At 38.2% G+C, this 18328-nt stretch overlaps 2 protein-coding genes across 4 annotated transcripts in view; both read left to right on the top strand.

The window, feature by feature from the left end:
• Positions 1–11558, top strand: part of LOC104955112 (RNA-binding Raly-like protein) — a 38322-nt gene extending 26764 nt beyond the window's left edge. For 2 of the 3 annotated variants that reach the window (XM_010782344.1, XM_010782351.1), the window contains exons 3-9: positions 4008–4083; positions 5649–5696; positions 6461–6651; positions 7644–7757; positions 7949–8088; positions 9460–9497; positions 10227–11558. In XM_010782344.1, the coding sequence (XP_010780646.1) occupies positions 4008–4083; positions 5649–5696; positions 6461–6651; positions 7644–7757; positions 7949–8088; positions 9460–9492 (602 nt within the window). In that variant the 3' untranslated portion in view covers positions 9493–9497; positions 10227–11558. The remainder of the gene's footprint in view (positions 1–4007; positions 4084–5648; positions 5697–6460; positions 6652–7643; positions 7758–7948; positions 8089–9459; positions 9498–10226) is intronic. The other variant, XM_010782358.1, reaches the window with a different exon arrangement.
• A 1747-nt stretch (positions 11559–13305) lies between these two features.
• On the top strand, positions 13306–17966 carry LOC104955252 (leucine-rich repeat and coiled-coil domain-containing protein 1-like). Its single transcript, XM_010782539.1, has 6 exons — positions 13306–13642; positions 14121–14326; positions 14463–14528; positions 14630–14797; positions 17706–17872; positions 17946–17966. The coding sequence occupies exons 1-6, from the start codon at positions 13581–13583 to the stop codon at positions 17964–17966; spliced, it is 690 nt and encodes a 229-aa protein (XP_010780841.1). The 5' UTR covers positions 13306–13580.
• Positions 17967–18328: the final 362 nt, after the last annotated feature.

Genomic DNA, 18328 nt, shown 5'->3' with positions numbered 1-18328 from the left:
AAGTTAAAGGTGCTGACCAGTGTTTTATCTTGTGTCACATGAGTGTCAAGCGACTTGTTGTTGGGAAAATACTGAATGTACTCTTCCAATATCAGAGTAGCACATGATAACAAAGACCCTACGTAGCTGTGTACGTAACAGGATGTATGATGACTAGAGGAGCATCAGGACTATTTTAGGCATATGATAGCTATGTGATTAACATGATGATTCAGCCTCTATGGAGATAGACATATGACAAGCATGATCATTTCTGACGTGGAGCTAATCTGAAGTAAACATTGAATACTGCTTTCTATTCCNGCTTTGAACCGGTATTCCTCCATCTTGTGACTGTGTAACACCCTCTCTTGTTTATAAGCATGTGAAGGACACTGTTCTGGGAACGAGTTGTCCCAAATGCTCTGTATGTGATGACTACTTCCATTCTTGCAAGGATAATAAATACATGTATCCTGATTATTGAAAATCAAGCCGGTGACGACGAGTGATATTTTCCTAACAGATCTGTAACAACAAATGCACTTGACATGATGACCAGTAACCACAGGGGTCCCTTAAAAATCATGCCTGAATGATTATAACTTGAATTTAGCTTTTAATTATACCACACAAAATGTGTAGAACAATAATAAAAAAAAATCATTAGCACTGATTATTTTAATACTGCATTATTATATTCCGCCTTATTCACATACAGTATAGTAAACACACTCTGAGTATCAGCCCCAATAACAATGTTTTATTTAAGCCACCTTCACAACATTATCAAAAAGCAGTACTTTTTACAGAAAAGCCTCTCATGAGTTGAGAGGATGACCAGAGGGCTTCAGTTTCTGTCTCTGACCTTTTATTTGTTATTCTACTGCAGTGAGCACACTCATAATGGCGACAGCATAAAGCATCAAACTAACTTTTCATATTCCCCCTCAATGTGATTCTGCATAGAGTTTACAGTATCAATCAAATACTAACTGGCTATTGCTTAGCAACACAGTCTCTATCTCTTCCCTCTCAAGCCTCAACCTTTTTATGGATACACCAAACAAGCCACACACACACGCACGCACACACACTTGTTCTATCTTTTGTATATGATTAATAAAATGACTCTTATTAATCAAGCGCTGACTGCGGGCGTGTGGAGGGGGGATGGTGTTCGTTTAAGAGTGCTTTTTAGTGCTTCGCTCTCTCATAATGACCCCAGCAGGGGACCAGAGAGCAGACTTTACAATGAGAACCATTCCTCACGTCTTCATGTAGCCCTAATGATAATGATACAGCCGTCCCCGTGTACCTGAGAGCCACCGATACATCCCGGATCCATTAGTCCATTAGTGAGAGTGAGGAGGGAATAAAGAGAAAGAAAGAGGGAGTGGGAAGTATGGACGCCAAACAGCACCATAGTTAATCTGCAGACAATGTATTGAAGTGTGTGTGTGTGTGTGTGTGTGTGTGTGTGTGTGTGTGTGTGTGTGTGTGTGTGTGTGTGTGTGTGTGTGTGTGTGTGTGTGTGTGATAGAGGTCTTACAGTATATACTCCTGTCTTGATGTATCTTGCATTATTGAATTCATCCAGCCCGGGATATTGTAATCTTCTCCCCCCGTTGTTTTACTTCAGCTCCTGTCATGACATGTTTTGGGGCATGATCCCAGAGGCAGTAGATCCAGAGCTGATGTTTTATCTGAGCAACTTTTTTTAACCTGTCCCGGCTGACTCATCCGTCAGACTCTGGTCGGTGGGCGTCTCTGTTCGTATGTGGGAAGGCGATGTTTGATATTTGTTTGTGTTTTTTTGTGTATGACCTTGAGCAGCACTCGAGGCTGATTGAGCAAACACAGGGACATCAAGCTGACAGACTAAACGAAGTGATACCAGCCTGCTTTAGCGCAGTAGAGCTCTTGGCAGCTAGAAGGGGCTGTCAATCCAAACAAGAGAGTGGATGAGTCATAGTAGTCTGCTAATACATTTTAAGGGGATTTTATTGTCTTTTTGCACAGTCAATGTCCCTGAAAACTTTTTTGAAAGGTGTACAGCCTCTCTGATGGTCTATGTGTAAGCTACAGTGGACTGAAGTTAAATCACTAAATTAATCAATGCGTTCTACCTAAGTTTGCCTGGATAGTCTCATCACACAGAGCCAGACGGGAGCTCAGGGAGCACACAACTCTGATAACAAATAGTTATTACTTAATAGTTACTGTATACAACTTTCCGTTTTCTTTTTATACATGTAAATCTGCAGTTTGGAAAATGTATAGATTTGTCTAAAAAGTTGCCATAATCAAACTTTATTACTACAGTTATATCAGACATGTATACTTTGATCAACATCTGAGTAAATCGAACTTTATTGATTAATTATACATTTGAGAAAAGATTATAAAAAGTTCCGACATCAAAAAAGGAAATTATGGTGGGTTTCTTGTTTCATTACAATGGATTATTTTTGTACTAAAATAAACTTAAAGTGATGTAAGGAGTTTTTTCTATGATTTCCAAATAAATGATTGGCCTTTATTAATTATGGACATCACATCAGACGTAATCAAATCTCGGACATGCGGAATCTAAATGACATGTATCATGTATGTAAGTTCACATTTGACTGAGAGAAAGAGCAGCTTGGTGCCTTACTTGCCTCCAACTTTCTGTTCTCAAGCACCAGTACGTACTCTTTTACTTCACACAGTGTCTTTCAACTCTTTCAAAAGCTCTGTGTAATAGTGTCTTTGCATTTGTTCAACTTAAAGGTGGGGTATGTAATTCACCTCAGAAACACTTTTTGTTATATTCCATGGAATGCTCTTAACATCCCGATAGCAATGAATATATTAAATGCTTTGACAATAAATACATCAAAAAATTTCATCTGTGGAAGCCGTAGTACTGTAAAAAGCACGACCAATCATCTGAGCCGGCCCGGCTAAAATAACTGGATGGCCTACCTGCCTGTCAGCCTTCCATCTGTGCACAAACTTATCTCGTGCCCTCATTGGTCATGTGCACGTTCGTGTGTGTTGGAGGAGGGGCTCTGTGAGGAAGTCTGAAGGACTTTTTTTTTTGGTTGTGTACTTTCAAATTCTAGCGCACTCGAGCTGGTTTCTCCATTCTTACCTACCCTACCTTCAAGGGACCAGACTGAACTACATTAAAACTCTATTAACAAAGTACATATTGAAAAAAAAAACAGATACTTCAAGTATAAATGTCAAGGCAGTTCAGACTCTACAATGTTTATGTGCTTCATCCAATGAATGCCATTGTGTTCATGTCTAAGGACCATAAGATGTTTTCTTATCACAACCAATGGCAACTGTACATCATTTCTAAGGCATTAAAACGCCTATAACCTTTTCAACACTTTTTTTATCAAGATTGTTTGGTGCTTTGATTTGATATTGACCTTGTTGTATTATAATCCTCTTCCACTTTGTGCTGTATAATTTTCTCATTAGGGAGTCGTTCAAGCGGTTGGAGAACTGTTGTGGGTGCCATTTGTATAATATGCTTTTTATTATGTTACAGTAGTTGCAATGAACATGTTATATGCAGTTAAAATCTAATTATGCCTCTGCTTGCGTTGTTAACTGCAAAGATTTAGCCTTCTCTCTGAGACGGGTAGAGATATGGCGAGTTTATCCAATACACAAAATTCAGAGGCCAGTAAGAAAATAGTCTGATGTGTCCGCGTCTGAGAAAGAATTTTAGCGGGAATCAGCGGCGCTCTTATCTTACCCCTTAACTCTTTCTCTTATCAAAAGTCAATCCGCTAATTAACCATGTCTCTTGTCTCGGAAAGTTGAGATCCTGAAAGCTCTGTGCAGATGTATTTCTCAGTTAAAAAGTAATGCAACTTCGAAATGGAGAGTTATCATCCTGATTGTTGTAAGGGTTGTAGATTTTATTGACCATAGCTGGTTATTCCATGGTATACTTTTCTGTTGATCGTTATTATAAAATGTGTAACTGTGATTCCTTTGTCGATTTTTCATTTTGCTTTCAGATATCAACATGGCAGGAGAGCCCAAACCATACAGGCCTAAGATGGCCTCCAAGAGGCCTCTCTCGTCCCTCTACAGGTCTGTGTAAAAAACTTTTTTTTATGTCTGTCAGTTATTGCTTTTGTGACCTAGTTTTCCAACCGTTCTCATGTTCTGCTGTCATCTTGGGTAGTTCTGGAGGAACAGCCAATTTCCTAACTGTGATATCAATGATTGTTGTTATCACACATTCACTCCTTCTTGAACTGTGCACAAGGAGTGAAATGGCAGACGTAAAAAAAAGAAAACACAAAACAGGTGGCTGTTAGGGGTGTAACGGTATACGTACCCGTACCGAAATTATTCGGTACGGGCTCTTCGGTTCGGTACACGTGTGTGCCGAAGTGTACCGAACAAATACAACGTTGAACGTAAAAAATTGAGAACGTTAACAACTTTTTGGAAGTAATCTCAGGTGCTGCGTCGCAGCATTCAGAGTAATTTGCTCACGTTGCGTGGGTTCAACGGGTTCAAGCTGTTTGTCGGCATTGTTCAACTAAAATTGGTTACGCGGCTGGCAATACATCAAACTTGCACACTCATTTGAAAAGGCATCACCCGAATGTGAATATCACCGGTACCAAAAGAAAAAAGACTGAAGCGCAAACCCAACTCCCACTAGCATTTAAGCCTCCACCACTCGCAAAAAGTTCAGACCGAGCCAAAGCTATTACAAACGCCAAATATCCTTATGCTGCCATGTTAGCAAAGCGCTATCTGGCTGTATCTGCTACCTCTGTCCCTAGAGAGAGGGTGTTCTCCACAGCAGGAGACATTATTAGTGCCAGCAGATCTTCCCTTTCGGCAAGCAATGTGGACAAGTTAATTTTTCTTTAAAAAAACATACAAAAAAAATACAATGACAAGCAAGTCATATTTCAAACTGGCTGCTTAGGTACTAGTACAGTACAGTTCAAATACAGATTATTTCAGTTCATCGAAATGCTGCACCTTAATGTTTATTTTATTATATTTTGTATTTATTTGAGTGAATACGTTATTCACAGTTTAATAATAATTACAAAAAACAAAAAATATGTTATGTTTTGTGATAGTTTTTCCGCTGTACCGAAAACGTACCGAACCGTGACCTAAAAACCGAGGTACGTGCCAAACCGAAATGTTTGTGAACCGTTACACCCCTAGTGGCTGTCAATTGTTTGTTTTTTTAAAGGAAATAAGCTATTAAAAAAATATTATACTTAGATGAAATGATACTGCTCTCATGTCTGCAAATATGAAGCTGAAGCAACATTTAGCAGCTAGTTAGCTTAGCCCAAAGACCTTGAAACAGGGGGAACAGCTATCTGGAAAAAGATCAGCCCTACAATAGCATCTTTACAGATCACTAATGAACACTTTACGGCTATGTCCATGACATCTTTACAAAAACTGAATAAACTAAACGAAATCTGCTGGTAGGGAAATATTTCAGTTGTTATGCTTAGCTAAGCTAACTGGCAACTGGATGTAGTCTTATGGTTTGACTACAGCTATGAGAGTAGTGTCTTCAGTCTTGTGTTAGGATTTAGTTATTTTTCTTGCAAAATGTATGCATTAAACAGTATACCAGAAGAATGAAACAGTCCGTATTATCTTCACAGCGGCTACGAGTTTGACTATGACTACTACAGAGACGATTTCTACAGCAGGTATGCAAAAGCACTTCTTCCTTTTTAACTCTCAATATAGTATTTTTAAGTAACTTTCCTCCTGATATTTTGCCCTTCAGTTTTCACCCTTCTTCCTCCCCATTTCCCGAGTCAGCTTCTTAGATACAGATGAGTTTGGGGTAAAATAGCCTCATTTCAATCTGAGGCAAAGTAACCACATTATCATAGGCATAATGAATGTCATATTGGGGAGGTCTTATTTCCTCTCCGTTGGTCTCACTAATGATGCTTTTATCCACATAATGCGAGGACTGAATGTCAGATAGTCCCCCGGCTGGTCATTTGCGCTGGCAAGGCAGCAAATGTTTCTTGCTTCTGACATTTTCATTGGTTTGTTATTTATTTCCTGTACTTTGCAATATCCCTGGGAGTGGAATCCTTCCGCTTTGAGTCATTATTGCTATTTTGGTAATTTGATGTGTCATAAGCAACCGGGAACAAGATTTTTATTGGATGGCCCCCGTGTTGTTCAATATGTAGCTCTATCATTCAAACAACTTGTGCAAAATGTCTATTCAGTCTTTTATAAGCGTTGCTTGTTGGTTGAAAAACAAAATGTAGGGATCTTGGGAGTGACAGCTTGAAAAACACCACTTTACTGATCAATTCCAGTAATATATCCAGAAATACTTCTCTATGCTTTTTAGAAAATGGTTTTGCGGCACTGTATTACTGTTTTCTAAGAATTCTCTTCTTGCTAAGTTTGCTGCATGTTTACTTTATGTTTAATGTGTCTTCTTCAGACTCTTTGAGTACCACGGTCGTGTCGTGCCCCCGACCCGTGCAGTGATCCCCATCAAACGTTCGCGGCTAGTCGTCCAGTCCAAACGCAGAGCCAAATCCTCTTTTCCAATCAGGGCCTGTTCTCCCTCCTCCTCCTCCTCTTCCTCCTCCCGAGCACTCAATGCCGGCTCTTCCATCACAGTCCCTAAGCGTATGTTCTCTTTTTCCCTATTTGTTCCTCTAATTCACTTTTCCCCGCTCTGTTATAAAGAACGTTTTTGTTTATTACTACTTTGGATCATTTGTATTGGTTGTGATTAGATTGTACTCAACTAAGTGATTGATTAGATGTGGAAATAAATAAATCTCTTCAGTGTCAGGCTTAATAACATGAGCATTTAGACATCAATATCAAACTAGTCAAGGACTAATACTAGAAACAGCTATCTTGGGTCTGTCGGATCCAAATGACCCACAACGCTTTCAACCATTAAGTGAAAAAATAGTACATTTAAATTTTTTTTTTAAAAGTCAAAATAATCCTTTTAAGTTGAGATGAGCGTATTGACACTGACAAGAATGACGACCAAGACTGCTAAATTAATATCTAGATTTTATGAAACCTTAATGTTTTCTAATTGTTAAAAAATGCCTTTGTACTGCTCCTTCACGTATTGTCCACATCATGCGATTCAGTCAAATATATCATAGGACTGGGCGATATGTTGATATTAAATCATTTTGATCATAGTTTTGGATATCAGAATATGGCAAGAGTGTTGTCTTCTCCTGGTAAAAGAAGCATTACAGTAAAGTGGTGGGATTTTCTCCAATGTGCCACACCATTCTAGCTTTACTGGTATTTGCATTTACTTATTTTTTCATCAAATCCACATTACTGATGATTATTTAACAAAGATTTCACTGTGGTAATATTTTGTAAAAGCGCCAATAGTCAACCTTACAATAAGGTCACACAATTGATATTGAATTATTCAGTCAAAAATATTGTGCAGTTAGATTTGTTATTTATCAGTCCATTTTTATCATAAAGTCTGTCTTCATACGCCTTCAAACACACGTTAGTAATTGTACCTCAGCAACATTTCTCACAATAACCTTGTCTAAGTGTTATAACCATGGGCCTCCTTGTCAAACTTCACATTAATTATGATTTTTAACTCTATTCATGTATGCACACAGTGAAGACAGACCAGCTCCTAATAATCAAGAAGGAGCTGTCACAGATCAAGAACAAGATCGACTCTCTGCTGGGCCGGCTGGAGAAGATTGAGAGGCAACATCGCTCTGACGGCGGTGAGATTTGACAGAGGGGGAGGACGTGTCTGCGTGAGAAGCATGAATTTATACATGTGGAGATGAAAGACAAACACGGGGCGGAGTGATACAGAAAATATTAACGCTGGAGACTATACTACTGGTAAAAAATAAGATGTTAAATAAATCTGAACCGCTCGGATGTTAATTGCCGCTCTCTCTTTCCCCAGACATGCAGAGGAACCAGGAGCAGGTTTGTGAGCGTCTCCATGGTGACCACTCGAGTGCGGAGGAGGCGGCCGAGGTGGAGGCGGGGGAAATGACGGACGGCGGTGAAGACGACTTTGAAGATGAAGGAACCGGGGATATGGTGAGTAGGTCAAGTAGACATTTACAGTCTCAGTAAAAAGAGCGAGCGAGTTCCTCCTGTCTGAAGGAAATGCTGTGATGTATAGGAGGCGTGTTTGACAGGATCTCTGTGTGTGGGTTTCTCTATAAAATAAAAGTCACCTGATGTGTGCTTGCTCTACTGAACTTGTTCGATTTGAAGGATTGACGTCTTATTGTTAAAGTAGTAGATTGACATTTTTAGGAACACATTCATTCTCTTTTTGGCTGAGAGTTAGACGAAATGATTGATACTACTCATGTCTGTAACTGGAATAAGAAGCTACAACCAGCAGACACTTAGCATAAATAATGGAATAAGCAGAAACAGCTAGCCACTATTGGGTTGATTGTGCATTGATTTTAAGTTTACTTGCACATTTTTAAAAACACGAAGATAAACAATTACAGTGCAGAAAGAGGCAGAAAAGCCATTGGGCCAATTTGAAGCCTCCAAATAAATATGTTAAAATGTGTGTTAAAGAGAATATAATATTAATATAGAGACTAATAAGACTTCCTTATAGTGATGGAAATTCTGGGCTCAAGGAAATGTACCCAAAAAAGACAGGAAAACGAAACCATCGTATGAAGACACACTTTATGATAAAAATGGACTGATAATCATTACCATATTCTGCTCCTTCCAATAAATATAATTTTGTATAAGCTGAACAAACAACTTTTACTCTTACACCACTTCAAAGTAAAATAAGTGCCAGTAGATGCACATTTTCTGGGCAATTATATACAGACTTTATCTGATATTATTTCTGCAACATTACCACTATGTCTTTGCATCTTGGGACTCCTTTCCTGATAAGAACAAATACATCTGAGGTAAAACTACCTTTATGTCCGACAGTCAAAATACTTCAGTTCTTTTAATATTGGATTACAATATTTATTATATAAGATTTTGAGATGACCTGGTATCAGACTTAGCTGGGGGTGCTGAAGCTAGAGACTATGAAACTTAATGAGAAATCCTCTGCACCCTCAAATCTCTGCAACATCTTTAAATAAGTGAGTTCAAGGTTTTTTAAGAAAAAAAGGTATTTCAATGAAATATCTGAATGGAGAGGCTTAGCAGGTTAATGGTTTTTGTGTTGTTATTTATTGTGGAAAATATGAAAACTGATCAATATATAACAATACTGAATAGCTTTAGAAGCAGATTTTGTATATTCTGATATATTTTGCCGTTGGTATGTCATGAAAACCCATCCATGTCTATTTAAAAAAAAAAAAATGTTTTAAAGAGTGTACAAACCCAAATTCATTAAGGATTAAGGAAGGAGCTTTTATAACAGCAGCTGTCAATCTCACTCATGTCTTTGTGTTTAATTTGCAGATTGAGAACCACATATCAGACATTGACAACTGAGAAAGGTCAGTATTTAATCCCTTCTTAAAAGGGAATCATTCTTATTGACATGAAAGCAACTGTCATTTCCTTTTGTGAATGGACTTTTAGCAGTGAAGGGATAACAAATGACCCAAACCCCTTTTCAGCGCCCATCAACTTGGTAGTTAATCATCAGCAGCAACTCAAAAGCTCAGTTTATATTCCACTTTTAGGCAGAATGAGTAACGCTGCTCATCCCTTCTTCTTAATGGCCTGTCGTTCTCTCCGTCTGCGAGCGTAAGGGAAAGCTTCTCTGCAGTTATCACTGATGATGTCTGAACGGCCGCTGAGATACAACTCCATCTCATCCCTACTTTCCATCAGACGACATTTAAATCCCCTGATTTTCTTTGTATGAACAAATAGCTTTCAGATTTAATTTGCCTCTGGGCTGACATTTCCTCCCTGCTGTCCTCGAGTGCCCGATAACAGAAATCTCTTTCGGAGCTCTGAACATGATGGGTCATTAAGATGATGGTACAATGAACTCTTTCCTCAGGTGGTTATCTTAGTGGTTGCAGGTAAAATCAGAAGCACTCGTTTATTTTTAATATACTCGCAGCCCCATACATCTCCTCTGTTTTTCACCTCACAGGGAAACCTTGCAATCAAAGCACCCTTGAAATGTAACTATTTTCTCGATTTCCTGTGAAAAACTGCAGATAATAATAAATGTTCCCTCTTTCCGTCTTGTTTTTCATCTTTTCTTCAAGCCAGGGGAAAAAGGAAGTGTATAGTTGAAGAAGCTGGGAGAAGAGATACCAGCAAAACCTTCTTGATCAAGAAGGTGCATTTGAAATTAAAGGAAAGCAATGACGGGAGTGACTGACAGCAGAGGAACTCGTTTTTTTTGCTTCTTTGCCTCATTATAACATGACACTCCTGATGTGTACTTCATCAAAAATGCTGGTAGTGAATATCCTCCAGAATACTGCGAGATCAACCGCAAAGAGCAATCAATAATTTACCTTCAAGCTGATTGCATATCTGAAAAAATAAGGACAATATATTGTGCGCTTACTATATTTTGGTCTGTATTGTGCATATAATACAGTGTTCAATGAGATGAACCATGACATGCCCTCTTTTGTTGTTACTTTTTTCCTGTTTTTGTGCTTTCAAAACTTGCTAGCCTCGGCGCAGGCAGGAAGCTAAATTCAATGCAGGAAAAACACTTCATAATTATGTGATTTTGCTTAATTTGTACATTTTGCTGAAATGTACAGTAGACAGTATGTAATTTATTCACAATGTCTCCACACAGTGTTGTGTATGCATATCATTTTTGCCGTTTGTTACACATGATGAAATGCATTTTAAATTAATTTTGCATTCTGTATTGTTTACTGTCTGCATGTTTTAAATGTGGCTATTATGGATTATTTGTATTCATTGTATCTGTTGTGCAGCTATGGATTAAAGACGTTTTTGAAATAAACCCGTTCCTCTCAACAAAAAGAAAAAAAACAGCCGGCCTGAGTGTTGTGGCTTCAATCGTGAAGGAGAAAACGTGCACTGTGAGGGTTTTATGCTCAGTACAAAAAAGTTATTTTCACTTCATGGCTTGCAGAACAACTTCAAGAATCTTTTATTAACAGTGTATGACATGAGAAGCACTCACAAGTTTAAACCAGCCTCCAAACATATTTATCCTCATTAGCAACATGGCTGTTGGTCCATCTGTTTGTCTGTAAAGTGTCACCACTTTAGTTTAAATTAAAATATGATGGTTTGAGGTTTGTCATGAACATTTGTTTAGATATTTATGTTCCCGAAAAGATGAATCCTGCTGACTTTGTCGATCCACCTCAGCAAAATCATGAATTTGACTTCTGTATTTGATGAAAATGTTTCAGGAAATCTGATTTGATTGCTATGAAATTCTGTTGGGTGATATAAATATAGCTTGTAGATTGAAGGAATTTAATTGGCAACTATTCTTTTTATCAGTCATTTCATGGCAACTGGTTTTTATATGTGATGCTTTGACGCTTTTACCATGTCATTATTTTCACAATTTGATTAAACAAGCATTGTGAACAGTGTGCCTTTCTTGCTTTTTTCTCCAATTAAACAATTTATCGATTCGCCAAGCCAATGATAAGTATAATAATCTATAGTTAAAATAAACAAGTTGCAACAACAGTTAAATGCTGCCTCCATATTAATATAAAGAGTACACTTTTACACATTTAGCTGCTTTGTGTGTAGTTCCAGCAAATGATGTATGTTAGCATTGTCATTGTTGCAGTAATATCACAGTGCTACTAGATGGAGGCTTTTTTACATTAACTTTTCTCTCCACATTCAAACTCTTTTTTTGTAAAACGAATGGGAGTAGTGGGGTGAAAATAAAGGCACATAGTGATGCTAAACTTACAAATGTCCCACTCTAGTCTAATTGAATCCTTCCTTTACATTAGCTTTGTTCTGTAATTGGCTACAAGAATATTCGTCTTAGTTTGTCTCTTTTTATCCAGTGCCCTTGAAAACTAGATTTAATGAGTGGTAAGTGGCGATGAGGAAGCGGCAGATGGCATTTCTATTTCACTCACTTCATTAGCACCAGATCATCATTTTCACAGGTTAAGGAGGGCCATTGGCAGGGCTGCAGGTATAATTGGTTCTATCATTGCTGGCTAGAAGCCAGTGAGTGCAATGATCAGTCATGCAGCTCCTCAAATATGGACAATGTTCAGTGTGTGATGAAGTGAATCAATCACCGCCTTGTAGCTGCTGCAGGAATTATGAGTATAATAGGGGGCGGGATCTTTATAATATATCTGTGATTACTTGAGCAAGGATGCACAACTTGCGGCAAGCTTTGTTTCACAGGCCTATAAGTCAAAGATAAAGCTAATGTGGGAGATTTGGTGAATTATATCTTAGAGAAAGCAGACATAAAAGGAGCCATTTATATTTAATGTATTCCTTTATGAATAATTCCAAAATGGCTAAATCTTCGGTCATCAGCTAAAGTTCTTCTAACTTGGTATTTGGCGGTCAAATTTTCTTTGACTTTTTTCCATTCCCAATATTTACTGGATAGAATAAGTCAAATAATTTCTACACTGTGGTAATGCTACTTTTAGTACATAGTGCTTTTTAAAAATGTATTATAATAATAAGGCTCAGTCATTTACATGTTCATATATAAAGCCATGTTGGGTAAACTCCCATCTTATCTGCTCTCTGATCACACCGAGTTGCAGGTAGCTATTGCCTGAGATCACATGATGTGGTCTTGTTACATGTGCCAAGTGCAAGTACTGAATTAGGTACACAAGCTTTTTATGTGCGCAGCTCCTCTTGCTCTTCAAAAATAATTGAAACTGAGCATTTGGTTCCACTGCATGTTTTTAAAGCTCGGATAGGTGAAATGCTCTTTGATACTGTTGGTACTTGTAAATGTCGATAGGTATGTAAATGTAGCCCTCTAAATATGATGTATGATGTCCTTTATTGTTTTATGTTGTTTTATGTTTCATGTGTAGCCTACTTGCTGCAGGTCTCCCTTGACAAATAGATCAATTGGGACCTGGTTAAATAAAGGTTTGACATTAAATTAAATATATAATATATACTTTTTTAATAAACATGATCATAATTGTATTATAATTGTTTTCGTCTTTGTATTCGAGAAAGTGTTAGAAAAAACAAAGAAAAAACGAAAAAAAACGAAACTAAAACTAAAGTAAAAGAGTAAAAAACCCGGATGTGTCCGTTAACTATGTCACCGGAAGTACGACACCAGAAGCGGCTAGTTCAACTAGACAGAAGAGAGGCTAACAACAACAACACATGTTTTAACGAGCTCACAAGTGCTTATTTGATACAATATAATAATTATAGATATAGTTAAAAAGACAACACTTGCTGATTGTCCCAGCTTGTACAACTGTGCTTTGTAAACAGGTTGTCTACTTAGCTCTATCGCTGTAAACTTGTGCTAGGCTGCTAGGAAAACTTAGCTTTAGATTTGATAACATGATGATAATTGTTCTAGCTTCCATACGTCACATTTGACGGTTATGCTATCTTCAGTACAAACGGAATAATAACGGTTAATGCTGCATGTCGTCGTCATGGGAGACAAGGAGCTGAGTCTTATTGACAAAAATATAATAAGGTAACGTTATTGACGTCTCATCACTGCTATTCTTTTAAAACTCGTTTTAATGAAAACGTGCTCACTTTATTCATCATAAGTTAGCCAAATAAAAGTCCATAATAATCAGTAAAAGTAGCAATAGATGAGAAGACGGGAAGCTAATCTGCAATAATCATTATCACTGAAGCTGAAGCAAACAGAAATGCCAACAACTTGCAATGTTCTTGTTAAATGTGTGGAAAGGCCGTTTTTTCTGTGTCTATAAGTAAACTGGATGCCTTTTGTGTCAAGACATTTGAATATCTCCCCTCGAGCTTTCAAAGTGTGTGGAAGGTATTTTTTTTTACACTTTATGGGACAACATTTGGAATGATTGTCATCATTTTGCTGCAAATATTGGAAAACCTTTCCTACAGAGCATGAGGTCAGGTCACAAAGCAAAAGTGTTTTTCTTTTATGGTAAATCTGTTGTTTCCTCTTGTTTCTTACTTTGTAGCTTGCTGGATGTCCCCCTGAGTCCCACTATAACTTCGCTGAATCTGCACTGTAATCACATCCCAGGGATCGAGGGCCTGACCTCAGCATGGCACCTGCGCCACTTAGACCTTTCCTCCAATTGCATTTCTAAAATTGAGGGTCTAAGCTCCCTTACTTCCCTGAGGACTTTAAATTTATCCTGTAACTTAATCACGAAGGTTGAAGGTGAGTCTTTAGTCACACATTTTTCTCTGACGATTAATGTTTTATGGATGTTCTTCTCCAAGTAATAACTCTTAATTATAAACTCTATGAGGTGTATAATCACTCAGTTATTAATATCCCCTCCCTTTTATCTCAGGACTGAATGGCCTCGTGAACCTAACAAGATTAAACGTGTCCTACAATCAGATAAACAACCTCACTGGTGAGTTTAAAAAGGGCTGAACAGACTTTTCTTTTTCTACCCTCAAATAAAAACACACTTACCTGTAAGTGACATGTCAATGCTGTTGATGTCTTCATTAGGGTTACTCTATCTTCATGGAACGGGATACAAGCTGAAACACCTCAGTCTCCATAGCAACAACCTGGACAACATCGATCACGTCCTGCAGTGCCTGCTGGGATCGCAAAGTTTAAGAGAGGTCACTTTGAGCCAGGATGGCAGAGACAACGCTGTGTGTAGGTTGCCAGGTAAGATATGAGGAGCTTATTTTGGAGTAATTAGTATTTGGGGACTAGGGATGGGTATCGTTTGAAATGTATCGATTCCGATTCCGGTCCTGCTTATCGATTCCGGTTCTTATCGATTCCCCGTTTCGATTCCAAAATTGTAAAAGAAAGAGGTCAAACGTTTAGATAACAAAAATATCTTTATTCTTTTAAGCTTTAACTGACATTTTTACAAATAAAAAATATGGTTGTGTGCTTTATTTTAACTGAGCTATGCTCATGGCAAGCTATTAAGAGGCATTACACTGTGCCTTGTCTTTTTCTTCTTTAGTGTAGTGGAGCCTCACTTTAGAGCGATTACTGCAACCCATCTTTGGTGTTATGAAGTGACTGAGCTCGTGAACTGTCTAGGGGAGGGCGGGGGGAGCTTCGCTGCGGGGCAACTGTGGACCTCTGTCGCCTGTCAGCACAACTTACATGGTGCTGTTTAAAACAATTAAGGGCGGTGCTGACGACCGGCCGTTCTTTGATTCTCCAGAACACACAGATGGCCAGTCCGCCCTTACCCTGTATTACACCGGGTCACCGCGGCGCAGACGGACCCGGTGGAATACAGGGTCTACCGCGTTTAGGAAGCGTTAAGCAGAACCAAAATTGTGTATTTTGTATGGGTACCCGGTAGGGCTGCACGATATTGAAAAAAACTGACATTGCGATATTCTTTTCCCCTGAGATATATATTGCGTTTTTTTTAACTATATTTAACCGGATGAAGGATTTTAGTCACGGACGTCTGGATCTTAACTGGTTGACTCATCATACCTTAAGTCATGATCTAACATGTCATGATAATGCAGGTTGCTTACCCTCAGATAAGGGGGTTCATATGTGAATGAAGAAGAGTGGTGTCTAGAAGGGATCCAAGAGATTCAACGTATTACATTAAACTATAGGAAGCTTCATTATCACATTAGGGAATTAACATACGTGACCAAATAGGTCATTTCACTTTTTATTCCACAATTAAAACCTTTTTTGTGCAAATAGCAGCAAAGTAGTGGAAATCTTTTAAACAACATCATAAAAATAAAATTAAGAACAGCTATACACCAGCTCCTTTATGCCGTTTTGAACCTTTCTCATATGGTGTAACACCGGCAAAGGCATCTGAAATAGTTGTTTGCTGTGCATACAGACTCAGAGCCTGCATGTCACTCCACTCAAGTACCCCTGACATGAGAGCCGCGCAAGTTTTCCTTTTGTAGAAAGCAGCAAAATAATTGTAACATGACGTGTTTGAGTTAATTTACCTACTTAATATCGAACACCCTAAAAAATAAATGTAAAAAAAAAATAAAAATAAAATCGCACGTCCCTGCGATGTGAATATCGCGCATGTGCATATCGTGGTTATCGCCATGACACGGTATATCGTTCAGCCCCGGTACTCGGCATTTTCTTATCGGTTCTCATCTGGAACCGAGTTTCGGATCCCAACCCTACTTGGGACTGTTATTTTACTTAACTTTTAATAATGATTGGCCTTTTACAGATAAACTGTATAAGTAATTGTTAATTGATATGCTAAGACTCTCATGGTCATCCAAGCCAAAATGACATGTGTTTATATATTATACATGATTATATATATTACTCTCCAGTCATTTTGTTTACCTAGTTAAAACAAAAAATGGAGTCTAGATTTCTGCTGCAGGCTGAGAACCCTCCTTTGTAGATTGCTCTTCAGCAGCCCATATCGCATATATTCATTCCCATTTTGAAAAAAACAGCACATAACAAGCTTGCAGGTTGTTTTGTTGTTGTTTAAAGGCATCTAATTCTGAATACTCTTGTTATAAATTGCTTAGGAGAACTGCATGAGCCAAATAATGTAATATCATGTCAAAAGATTAACAACCCTGCATAAAACATGACCTTTCTAAAGGCAATAAAGCTGAGTTTCCTGTTAACGACGTGCAGATTGAACTCTATGGTCCTTTTGTAGCTTTCTGTTTTGCTATTCTGTTTGCCACTTATCAATCATGGCAGACTAAAGACTAGAAACACCTCTCAATCGATCAGCATGAAAAACAACCACCTCCATTACAAACTCCAAATCAGTTTGAACACCAATGTGACGGTAGATTTGTTTATTTATGCTATTAAATTAATTATAATGTTTAAAATGACATGTGCGTAACATGTCATTTTAAACATTATAATTAATTTAATAGCATGAAGACAATGAATAAATGTAATAACGGACATCTTCACAGTTTTTGCTATAAACAACCCTTTTACATCTCTCTCTGTTGTTTTTGATGCGTCTCCGACGAGTCGTACAGGATAATTGTTTTTATTAACAACGCATAAATCTCCCCTTGTATTGCCAGTAATGAAAGCACAATGAAAATCAGTGGTAGACACATTGACAGCTCCTGCTAATAATGACTGAGACGTATTTATCTCTCCATGCCTCTTATGCCTGTGTCTTTTCATTTCATCTTGACTGAAGATATATCAATTCAAAAATCGTTCCAGTGTTTTCCTATAAGTTATGCTGTGCAGCCATTATTCTTGTCTTCCTGCTCATAAGTAATGCATGGCAGCAGCGTTTGAAAGTACGTGTTTAAATCCATGAGGGCACACTTAAAGCATTTTTACAACCCTTGCTGTCATATTGACAGCGATGGTTCACTCATATTAGAGGTGCTCAGTTCTCATTTAGTGAGGCGCATCAATAGTGCATGTGAGGATAGCACAGGTTATTTGTTTGGATATAGATTATTTGATTGTGTGCAGCATAACACCTGATGTTTTAACCAAGCCTGGTGTTACAATACTTAATAATGGTGTATTTTTTGACAGCCTTGCTGCTCTAGTCTGGTCAGGTTTTTTGAATGTATAGTGTCTGTGTGTCTGTCTGCAGGTTACAGGGAGATTGTTATTCAGTCCTTGCCACAGATCTCTTCTCTGGATGGTCTGGACAGGTTTGGAAACGCATCAGCTGGAGGTCTCGGAAGTCCCTTTGATATCCCCGGACTGGAAGACTATGTGGACCTCTTAATGTCCTCAGATACCAGTCACAACGAAGCGGTAATTTATGATGCCATACTACCATTATTGGCCGTTATATTAACAACTTTGTATGTTATTATAATGACCATAGGCCAACATGGTAATATACTAGTATCAACACACAGTCGCAGCAGAACTCACCCGCAATTTATTTACAACATTTATTGAAAAATTACATGAAAACACTGAGAGAGAGAGAGAGAGAGAGCGAGAGAGAGAGAGAGAGAGAGAGAGAGAGAGAGAGAGAGAGAGAGAGAGAGAGAGAGAGAGAGAGAGAGAGAGAGAGAGAGACGACGAACGAACGAACGAACGAAACGAAACGAAACGAAACGAAACGGTAAACGTAAACGGTAAACGTAAACGTAAACGGTAAACGGTAAACGGTAAACGGTAAACGGTAAACGTAAACGTAAACGTAAACGTAACGTAACGTAACGTAACGTAACGTAACGTAACGGTACGGTACGTACGTAC

This window comes from Notothenia coriiceps, unplaced genomic scaffold (assembly GCF_000735185.1).
Source record: "Notothenia coriiceps isolate Sejong01 unplaced genomic scaffold, NC01 NC01_scaffold00000497, whole genome shotgun sequence".
Classification (NCBI taxonomy): Eukaryota; Metazoa; Chordata; class Actinopteri; order Perciformes; family Nototheniidae; genus Notothenia; species Notothenia coriiceps.
This window is presented reverse-complemented; position numbering and strand designations above follow the sequence as displayed.

Coding starts and splice junctions, on each gene's coding strand:
- LOC104955252 (XM_010782539.1), top strand. CDS start 13,581: ATGCTGCATGTCGTCGTCATGGGAGACAAGGAGCTGAGTCTTATTGAC. Junction 14,529..14,629: donor TCAGATAAACAACCTCACTG/GTGAGTTTAAAA, acceptor TGTCTTCATTAG/GGTTACTCTATCTTCATGGA. Junction 14,798..17,705: donor CGCTGTGTGTAGGTTGCCAG/GTAAGATATGAG, acceptor GTCTGTCTGCAG/GTTACAGGGAGATTGTTATT.